General features: G+C 45.4%; 1 protein-coding gene across 1 annotated transcript in view; it reads right to left on the reverse strand.

Annotated features, from left to right (window-relative positions):
* Positions 1-8,944, reverse strand: part of LOC135829507 (uncharacterized) — a 16,053-nt gene extending 7,109 nt beyond the window's left edge. Inside the window, exons 1-2 of the mRNA XM_065341911.1 lie at positions 8,576-8,944; positions 4,347-4,383 (exon numbers count right to left, since the gene is read on the reverse strand). Coding sequence (XP_065197983.1) covers positions 4,347-4,383; positions 8,576-8,740 — 202 coding nt within the window. The 5' untranslated portion in view covers positions 8,741-8,944. The remainder of the gene's footprint in view (positions 1-4,346; positions 4,384-8,575) is intronic.
* Between the last annotated feature and the right edge of the window lie 2,174 nt (positions 8,945-11,118).

Here is an 11,118-nt window from a genome sequence, read left to right on the forward strand (position 1 = left end):
TACCACGTGACAATATTGAGAAAACATTATCACTGTACAACTCACGACAATTGGTACGGGCTGACAGATGTTGCTTGATTGACGAAGTGCGATTCTTAGCTCCATTGGGTGTTGTCTCCTCCAATGTCCCGTCATCTCACCTCTTCGTGGCATCACCACTATCTGTCTCTTCGCGTTTCCGCGGCCTTCCACGTTTCTTGACACTAACCGTTGGGTGCGCGATACCCGGTGTCCTTTCCGTTACGTCTCCTCCATTGCGGATTTCTATTGAGCTTCTTACTCCAACTTGTCCGGTGTCCGATATTGAGGTTAGTTTTCGCGGTCTACCACGTTTTCGAATATTGACTGTTGTTGTCACTTCCGTTGTCGTTGTACGTTCGTCCTCATCAGTCCGTATTTTCACTTGGCTTCTCGTCACCCTTTCCGACGCCGACAGATCCTTTGTCAGTTTCGGTGGTTTACGTGTGGGTCTTGCACCATCTTTTATGCTGTTCTCAGCTGGCCCGTGTCCTACACACGCAGAGGAGGACGGGCATGCAGTCACATCTTCACGGGAAGAGGAAGATCCACCGATGGACTGGACAGCACATTTTGGAGGACGACCACGGCGAGGACGACAATCGCGCGCATCAAGCGGAATACAACTTAACGGCACATGTTGACGAATGCGTGCGCCCAGGTGCTGAAGGGTTCTACCTACATACCGATCTTCACATTGTCGGCATTGAAAGAAATAGATAAGGTTACTTTTACTAAGGGTAGGTAGAACATCCTTCTTCACACTGAACGCACGCACTGTCCCAAATATGACGTACAGCTTGACGCACGGATATGATGGACATACGATACCACGAACATCCTTCTCCACGCGCGCAGAACCGGTGCCAACCCAGGGTAAACGGAGCACCACTGGGCAACGGTCAGGTCCAAATTGGATAGGCTTGTCTGTCACCGGTTTTTCGTTGATTAGCTTGGCCAGAAATTCCTTTGGATAGCCGTTGTTCGTAAATATTGATGTCAGTCTGTCTAATTCGTCCTGCAATAGATGAGGGGAACATATTCTATGTGCACGATAAACTAGCGCCTTCACAAGATGTCTCTTCGATTTCGTTGGAGTATAGCTCCCCCACGGAATGTAGAGGCCGGTGAACGTTGGCTTCCTATAGATAGTGGTGTCCAAACTCTTAGTGTTAATATTCCGTGATATTTGTACATCCAAGAAGGATAAGCTGCCGTTTTGTTCCGCTTCCGACGTGAATCTCAACGCCGGGTGGAGACTATTCAGAGTTAGTAGAAAAGTCCCACAGACATCCTCATCGTGACAGTACACATCGTCTACAAAACGACAGTACATAGAGGGCCACAATGATGGACTAATGGACGCTTCACAGAACCCTACAAAGATATTAGCCAATACAGGACCAAGCGGCGAGCCCATGGCAACGCCATCTATTTGTTTATACATAACGTTGCCAAATGAAAACTCAACGCCCGACGTAACCATTAACATGAGTTTCACAAACTCCGTTTCGTTCAAAGACGGCGGAGTAATGGACTTATTGTGGTACAGTGTTGTTGCGCAGATGTCAATGGTCTCCCGTAGTGGCACGTTAGTAAATAAGCTCACCACGTCATACGAGCACATGAATCCGCTCGATTCAAAGCTTGCGTCCTTTAGCTTTTCTACAAACTCGAAAGTATTTTTGACGCAATGGCTATTGTAGAGGTTGAGTACCGGTTGTAGCATGGCACATAGCCACTTGGATGTTTTAAATTGCGGTGACCCAGACATGCTGAGTATTGGTCGTAAGGGAATGTTCTTCTTGTGAATTTTTGGGAGCCCGTACATTCGTGGTCGTGTTGATCCCGTCGGCGCCAGATGGTCGTACTCATAATCAGAAATTTGATGTGTTTTTGAAAGAGACAATAGGTATTTGCTAAGTTTAGTGTCGATGTTTTCTGTATGGTCATATACATCGCACGGTCCGAGTCTGCAGAATTTTGTCTTATCCTCTAGTATGACCATCATCTTGGTTTGGTAGTCCTCCCTTGACATAATAACCGTTGCCCGACCCTTGTCCGCACACACGTAAACCACCGAAACTGACAAAGGATCTGTCGGCGTCGGAAAGGGTGACGAGAAGCCAAGTGAAAATACGGACTGATGAGGACGAACGTACAACGACAACGGAAGTGACAACAACAGTCAATATTCGAAAACGTGGTAGACCGCGAAAACTAACCTCAATATCGGACACCGGACAAGTTGGAGTAAGAAGCTCAATAGAAATCCGCAATGGAGGAGACGTAACGGAAAGGACACCGGGTATCGCGCACCCAACGGTTAGTGTCAAGAAACGTGGAAGGCCGCGGAAACGCGAAGAGACAGATAGTGGTGATGCCACGAAGAGGCGAGATGACGGGACATTGGAGGAGACAACACCCAATGGAGCTAAGAATCGCACTTCGTCAATCAAGCAACATCTGTCAGCCCGTACCAATTGTCGTGAGTTGTACAGTGATAATGTTTTCTCAATATTGTCACGTGGTAGATGTGCGTTACATTTGGCTGTGTTAGAAGCTTTGTATATCCGTAAGTTAGATCCTGAACTTTGCGTACAGAAAGAAAATGTGTTGTCGCTACAATTGTTTGGTGTTACTCCTCGTCGAGGTGGTAACAATGTAACTTAATTTGCTCACTATGTTGTTGTCACTATTATTATTTTCCTTCGGGTTTTGTGTCGTGCTAAACTTGATAATTTTCCACCTTGTCACGAGTGTTGTTATCTAATTATCTTTACGCTATATAAGTTTTAGTCTTTCCAGCTTGAGCCATTCCCTGTATAATCCTTGATGAGAAGGGACCGAAAACGTTCGGATACTTATGACAAGTGCCTTATTATGACTGGATGTGTGTTTGCGTGGATATTTGCGACCCATAACTTACCTTCGTTTTAAAGTATTATCCGCCTCCGACCTCTTTAAAAAAATTATTATTATTATTATTATTATTCTCAATTCATGGATGACATGGTGTCAACCAATATTATGAATGAGGGCTACCAGCCATGGAATAAAAGAACAAGAAGGCAAAAATGCACACGCAAAATATGGCAAGTTAAATGAAAAAAAAAGTGTTTCGATATATTCCGTTCAGTAGTACGTCATGCTCAATTGTAAGTCGCAACTCCTTTCTTTGCCCTTGAATTTTAGCGTGAAAAGGTGTTACTTATATCCTCGGCAATACGATGTGCATGCAAGTATCGGGGGCGTCGCACACGGTACGGTCACTACGGTATTGACCGTACCACTATTTGCCCAAAGTACCCCGTAAATCAATAAAATGCACTGATTTGGGCTCTAAATTTCCAAACTTTTCGGCTCAGCATCCTTCCCCCCACGAGTAAATTGTACTTCAGATGGCTAACTGTACCACACTAAAATGCCTTCCGACGTTGCCCCTGAAGTAGGCAGTAGAAAGGGTAAACACATCCTGTGAATGGCTCACAACACAGGCACATTCACACCTGGACGTTGACGGGAGGGGGGGGGGGGGCGGGTGGGGGATGCCCACTCTCCTTTTGCTTGGTGGATTCTTTCTTGGACAGTGTTTCTTTGTGAAGTGAAATTTTGCGGTTTTTTCTTTCCTGTTCGTTTTCAGTTGTTGTCACTGTGGCTGTCAGGTTGTTGTTGCAGTACAGCAGTCGTCCGTTCTATTCCAATGTGTCATCTGTTTTGCCAGTTCTGCTAGCTGATTCTCTTTATTTGCCACTGCCCTTCATAGTGCCCATGCTTGGGTGGAGGGCGGCGTGACCCGTTTAGGGCCCGGTCACACATGCACTGGGATTCGCTTCGGCGACGAGGTTCGGCGGCAGCAAGCCTGGTGTCGCTCCAGCGAAACCACGTGTGTATGGTCACACAGACAAACAGGGCACAACTCCTACTTTGGCGGAAAATGAGACTGTGGTGCATACGGTACGGAGAATAGACGAGGTCAATGACTATCTTGCACGCATTTTTGTTGCATGGACATCATACGCATACAAATTTCTCGTAGCAAGTCCATATACAGCAGACTGTGGTGTTTTCCGCTGAAGTGAATCCGCAGAAGCGACAGTCTCGCTTCGAAAATTTTGGAGGAAGCGGATTGGAGTTTCCGCTGAAGCGGAAGTTCCGCTTTTCGCCGTTGCCATGCCATTTTTCGCTCCTGCGACCTCGCTTCAGCGTATACGCTACTTTCGAGTGCATGTGTGACCGGGCCCTTAGGGTAGCTGTATCATAGTAGTTGTAGGACGTGTGTGTACGTGTGTGTACATGTGTGTGGGTGGGGTGGGGTGTGGACTTACACTGCTCAGCTGTGGTGCCAGTTAACTCATACGTATGCTAGACACAAAAAGAAGAATTTCAGACATAACAGACAAGCCCTACTTAGCAACCAGCGATCCCCCAACCTGGTTTTTATCCAGGTCTTTATTTCCCATAAATCTGCAGCCTCAGGCTTTATTATACTACAGTCCATTTCAAAAATCTAGATGCATGGCATTTCGAAATATTTCAAATCAGGCTGGAGTATTTGCGGAATATTGCTCTGGTTCTTCCCCCAATTATTCTCATAAAATTGTTGAAGCGATCGGAAAATAAAAGCCCAATTTCGAAATTTGTATGCACAAAGCGATTACAGATTACAGATGCTGGCCTAACGGGTTTTTGAAATCACGCATCTATGTTTTTGAAATCACGCGTCTATGTTTTTGAAATCACGCGTCTATGTTTTTGAAATCACGCGTCTATGTTTCTGAAATCACGCGTCTATGTTTTTGAAATCACGCGTCTATGTTTTTGAAATCACGCGTCTATGTTTTTGAAATCACGCGTCTATGTTTTTGAAATCACGCGTCTATGTTTTTGAAATCACGCGTCTATGTTTTTGAAATCACGCGTCTATGTTTTTGAAATCACGCGTCTATGTTTTTGAAATCACGCGTCTATGTTTTTGAAATCACGCGTCTATGTTTTTGAAATCACGCGTCTATGTTTTTGAAATCACGCGTCTATGTTTTTGAAATCACGCGTCTATGTTTTTGAAATCACGCGTCTATGTTTTTGAAATCACGCGTATATGTTTTTGAAATCACGCGTCTATGTTTTTGAAATCACGCGTCTATGTTTTTGAAATCACGCGTCTATGTTTTTGAAATCACGCGTCTATGTTTTTGAAATCACGCGTCTATGTTTTTGAAATCACGCGTCTATGTTTTTGAAATCACGCGTCTATGTTTTTGAAATCACGCGTCTATGTTTTTGAAATCACGCGTCTATGTTTTTGAAATCACGCGTCTATGTTTTTGAAATCACGCGTCTATGTTTTTGAAATCACGCGTCTATGTTTTTGAAATCACGCGTCTATGTTTTTGAAATCACGCGTCTATGTTTTTGAAATCAAGCGTCTATGTTTTTGAAATCACGCGTCTATGTTTTTGAAATCACGCGTCTATGTTTTTGAAATCACGCGTCTATGTTTTTGAAATCACGCGTCTATGTTTTTGAAATCACGCGTCTATGTTCGTGAAACGCGCTGTAGTATACATATTACCTCTTGCCTACAATTCAGCCCGGCCATTTATTGCAATGAATTTTCTCAAATCAACCATCCCGACCACTCGTAGTAGTATCAAGAGTATAAAACCCCCCAAAAGTGTGCAACTCCTGATACCCTTCCTATGGGGTTCGCCGACGGCGAAAACTCACATCGCGTGGTGCAGTGTCGCAGTTGTACGCTTCCAGCCCGTTTTAGCGAGCAGTGGAGTAATAATAAAGCACTCCCTGGCAGAAACTCACTGAGCGTATGCAACTCGCCAGCATGATCATGACAGATTTTCGGATTGCGAGCACGCTATCCTTAGTAGTACGTAGTAAAAAACGTACCTGAGACACGTGGTGTGAGTTTTCGCCGTCGGAGATCCCATGTGCAGAGTTGCACACTCTTGGGGGCTTATATACTCTTGCTACTACAGTGCTGGCAACTGAAATGTGATAGCGCTTCGCATGGCATGCGGCGAGTCATAGGGAGTTCTGAGTGATAACGGTTGAACGCAAATGTTTTTAAACATCCAGTAACAAAGTGCGGATATTGTCAGCAACTAAGATGCCCGTATCGATAGTCAACCTGGGAAAGAAAATCATCGCCAGTTTGCCAGTAAACCCATTATACTAATTTTGTCAGTGTTTGTTATTCAGAGCAACAGGGGCAATCAACGCTTGTTTGTTGCTACGTTTCATGCTTTCGCAATCTTCAGGAAAAATGAGGATGAGGTACCGACCATGCTGGTATATATGCCAGGAGAGGGTGGGTCTCAGTGTAGCGCTGTATGAGAAGCTGTGAGTGAATGTGGGGGCTGTATAGGTTTCAGGGCTAGCAGTGTTATTATAATAATAATCCTTGGCTCACTATCTGAGCTTAAAGGGGAAGTTAAGGCAAAAATCTAAATTTTCACCAGTTGTAGTCTTCGGGGTGCTGAGTCGAATGGTCTTGGTCCGAGGAAGCTGAGACGCTCCCTTCCTACTTGAATCCCAATCGAACTCGCGCACTTCCACCGAAACTGGGTGACTGCGCCCTACTAGATGGGGATTTGTATGCAAAATGTCACTAAAGGCGCCATTTCGTTCTTATAAAAGCATGGATGACCGCGATTGGCCCACATGTTGTAGTCTTTAGGACGCTGAGTCGATTGGTTTTGGTCCGAAAAGGCTTTGATGCAGCGTTCCTCTTTTATTCTCAATCGAACATGGTTGAACAAGCGGTCACGTGCTCCTGGGTACGCCAGTCAGCTGGTCACCGTGCCTGCAGGGTACAACTTACTAGCCTGTTTGACCTTTTTTAGGTGCAGTCCTGTCACTCGAGTTGAACTCGAGTTGAACCTTGGTGTGAAAGTTGTCGCCTGCTGGCGTGGTGACCAGGTGATTTGGGCACCCAGGAGCACGTGACGGCTTGTTCAACCATGTTCGATTGGGAATAAAGGAGGAACGCTGCATCGCAGCCTTTTCAGACCAAAACCAGTCTACTCAGCGTCCAAAAGACTACAACATGCGGGCCAATTGCGGTCATCCGTGCTTTTATAAGAACGAAATGGCGCCTTTACTGTTTTAGTGACATTTTGCATACAAATCCCCATCTAGTAGGGCGCAGTCACCCAGTTTCGGTGGAAGTGCGCGAGTTCGATTGGGATTCAAGTAGGAAGGGAGCGTCTCAGCTTTCTCGGACCAAGACCATTCGACTCAGCACCCCGAAGACTACAACTGGTGAAATTTTAATTTTTGCCTTAACTTCCCCTTTAACCCTTTACCGGCAGCCCCATACTTGAATGCGTCGTAAACGACGCATTCGACATGCATACTAAAACCATGCCTGGTATGACAGGAAGCATCAGCCCACGGGGATTTCTCGTGGACCTCACACAGCCTAGGTATGATCCTATCCGTAGCTGAAGAGATCTACGCGTGTCCCATTTGATTTCATTGAGAACTGCGTGATCGAAAATTTACGGAAATACACGCGCGCCGACAATGCCGTCTGCCTCCGTCAAAACGTCGTCAGGTGCATTTCCTCTTGCGCAGTGAGTTCCTTTCGTCCTCAGATGACTTCTCCGACGAGGACCTAGCAGACCTTTGCTCTGGGACCCACGACAGATAGATAAATACTTCGTTCCAGCCGCCGATGCAAGCGAATTTCAAATTGCGGAGCGGAGAGCACGCCAAGTAAATTCTCACGCAAATATCGGGAGCTCCAGCCGCTGAAGACGATGTCGTCGTGATGTAACTGGAAGAATCTGATGGTGCTTATGGTGTGGAAGCCATGGAGAGTGATCCCCGTGTCGACAGTCTTCCAGAGACGGAATTTTAGGCCATCGACTTTCTACGTACCTGAGTGACGGCAGCGCTGCGCGACTTGCGCACGACCTTACGGAGCCATCGGACAGCGATGTTGGGGCGATGCTGCTCTCAATTGCGAGCGAGGCACGGCCACTGAAGTCTGTGATGGCTATGGCGTTCGTTTCCGCTCTGAAGTCGACTTGTTTTGGCAGTTTCATGTCAATGTCGGAATCTGACGATTTGCATTGTGTACAATTTCCGTGTTTAGACGTATAGGTGCCAATTTAGTAGCGTATGTGTGTGGTATGTGAAAATAATTTTTTACATCGTCAAGAAGTAGTACCAGACTTCCAAGAAAACATAACTTGCACATACAAAATGTGCCCTCGTTGTGAGTTATTGGCATCCTTCTCAATGTTATGGATTTCATATACAAAATGCACTTGCCGGCAAAGGGTTAACATCACCCTTGAAATGGCATATCCCTGACTTCTCAGTAACCTCAACATCATGGAGAATGCCTGACCTAAGTCTAACTCATACTCATAAGCTGCACATGTGGGTTCTCTTATATTTTCTTTCAAAAATTGTTTCGTCACTGTACATCGGGATCCCGGTACACTTGGCATGAGTGGACGTCATGCACATCCGCTGGACGCAAATATTTTGACATTTCCTACTGTGCGGATGACACTCAAACACTCACCCGGATCAGGTTCAAGCTTTCACCGGGCCTCTTGCGCACCCAGGATTCGTAGCGCTCTCCTTTGGCGTAGAGCGACCAGCCATCCGATGCGTCCTTGTTGGCCTCCAAGACGAACGCCTGCTCAAAGTCGCTGTCCGTGATAGGATTTTCGTCGGCCATTGCCATGATTGCGGACTAGAAGAAATAGAATGCGAGCGGGTTGATGGGTTGACAACGGGCAAGGAAAAACAACTGGACGACACGCGCATAGACGGTTTGTGCACTTCCGTCTTCGTATTTTGATGCGCAACGGTGCTGCCGTAAAGGCAGAAAGCAACCTAAAACTCAAACATACAAACTGTTGAAACAGACACGCCCGTGCCAGAAACACGTACATGTACATGTACTCGGAACCACACTACAATGACGACTGACACAGTCACTGAGACTGAGAGCGCGCGAGAGCGAGAACAAAAATAGTCCTGTTCATGTGCTGTTACTAATTTTTGTTTTGCTCGCAGAGCTAGAGTGCGAGTACCAGTAATGGCAGTATGTACTGTACTGTAGATCTACTAGTAGAAGTCAAGTGGTCATTGATTGTCAGTGCTGGACAAGCACTGCAATGGCACTTGCATCGGGTGCTCCTGCACCATGGTACCAAGGAGGGTCGCACATGTAATGAATTATTACAGCACTGGATGTCAAGCACCGGCGAAGACACTGGGAATACAAGATTTAACAACAAAAATGGTAACAATTTACCATCAAGATCAAAGGAGGAGTCAACGAACAGACTCTAATAATAAGCCACATGAAGCGAGCCTGCAGGGACCGATCGGCGTTGATGAGGAGAATGACAAGGAAGATGACACTGAGGACGAGTTGGAAGGACGAGGTTGCGGTTGTTGGAGACGAGGAATCAGATGGTGATTGACTTTGTGATCTCTAAAATAATTAATTAAGAAGTCTGCTGTCTTTGTTGTCTCACCCTAAGTGTATGCAGGTTTATGATGATTTTAGTTTTTCTGTTCTGTGTCGTGCATGGTATGCTAGTCAGCTGAAAGTGCTTGAGGCTGTTTGTATTCGTTTCTACAAGCATGATCTTTGTAAGCAGAAGAAACATGTACAATGTAGTTGCGGAGATTGTTTTCGTAGGTGTACAGCATGATTGTTTGTCTAACTACACAGTTCTAGCGTTGCAATTAGTTTTTCACCCCTTTTGCACCCAGTTCTCACCTTCCTTCATTCTATTTTAGCACTTTATTTTGTTCTTGTAACGCATTATTGAATGTGTTACAACCAGCAAGGGGTTGATTCTCCGAACGATGGCACACCAGCAAAGGTCCAGCTCGAAAAAAGTAGATTTCTTAAAAATAGTTTCAATAGGAAAGCCCTACAGATGTTGCCGTGTTGTTGCAGGGAACCCTAAGCGTTCTTTACAGAGCGAAACAAGCGGATAGATGCTCAACGTGACGACACGATACAGGAAGAGAAGTCCACTTATCAGCGCCAAGGAAAGAAATAGAGAACATGCCATCTCTACTTTTAACAAAATCCATCACATGGAACATGATACGTCCCTGGTATGGATCAATGTCACGTGCACAGTTGACCATTGATTGTCCCTGCTTCCATTCCCTTCGTAACTCATACATACATGTACATGTATAGGGGTTAGGTTTGAAGTAAAAAAAAGAGTTACAAATACTTCCAATGGCTTCTGTGCTTCACGGGTCAGTTTGCTTTTCTCCCATACATATTTATTTTTAGTAACTCCCTTGTGACGTTCCCAATGTGTTGTGAGGACTGCAGCATCCGTTCTTTTCATTTGAAACATCGCTTTTTAATGATTGTCTCAGCGTATTGTATTGTATTTTATTATTTTACTTGGGCATTCCCAACAGACCCTAAGGTCTTCTTACAGGGTGCCCAAGATGAATGAAATTGTTTAGTTCCTGGCGAAATGAATTGGGGATATGATTTGTGCGAAGCGTCGACCATTTTGTGTCTTCGTTTTGCCCTCGTGGGAAACATAGATGCAGTGTCCTGAAATTTTAGGATCGCAATAAACCAAATCAGCTGAAGCGTCATTAATTTTCACGAAGGCTTTATTGAGACAACACGAACAAATTCTAGAGAAAGTGGTGATGGGCAAAGAAATAGCTATGATGGAAATGTAACGTGAGGAACAATAATGGGAACGATGAATCATAATTAAAAGATGCATCGAGCTAGCTTTTCTGCAATTTTCAATTAGGTTGGAGTCACAAGGGTTAACAGAATCGGCCCAGAATTGACAGAGTTGCCATGGTTTGAGCACATGTGATCCATCCAAAAGTCAGTATGCATGCGTTGCGTACTCAGACCGTCCATTTACACGTACGGCCTCGGTGCTGAAAAGGTTACATGCTGCAGAAAAAAGCGGTTCAGAACTGGTGCCTACAGGAGTACAGTGCAGGCAACTTAAATCCGACCCTCTGCGCGGTGCGCTCACATCGCAAAGACCCGACACCGGATGGTAAAACTTCGAAACAGAGACCGCTAGAATGTGAGCCCACAGCTCA

The sequence above is a fragment of the Sycon ciliatum genome, chromosome 13, assembly GCF_964019385.1.
Source record: "Sycon ciliatum chromosome 13, ocSycCili1.1, whole genome shotgun sequence".
Lineage (NCBI taxonomy): Eukaryota > Metazoa > Porifera > Calcarea > Leucosolenida > Sycettidae > Sycon > Sycon ciliatum.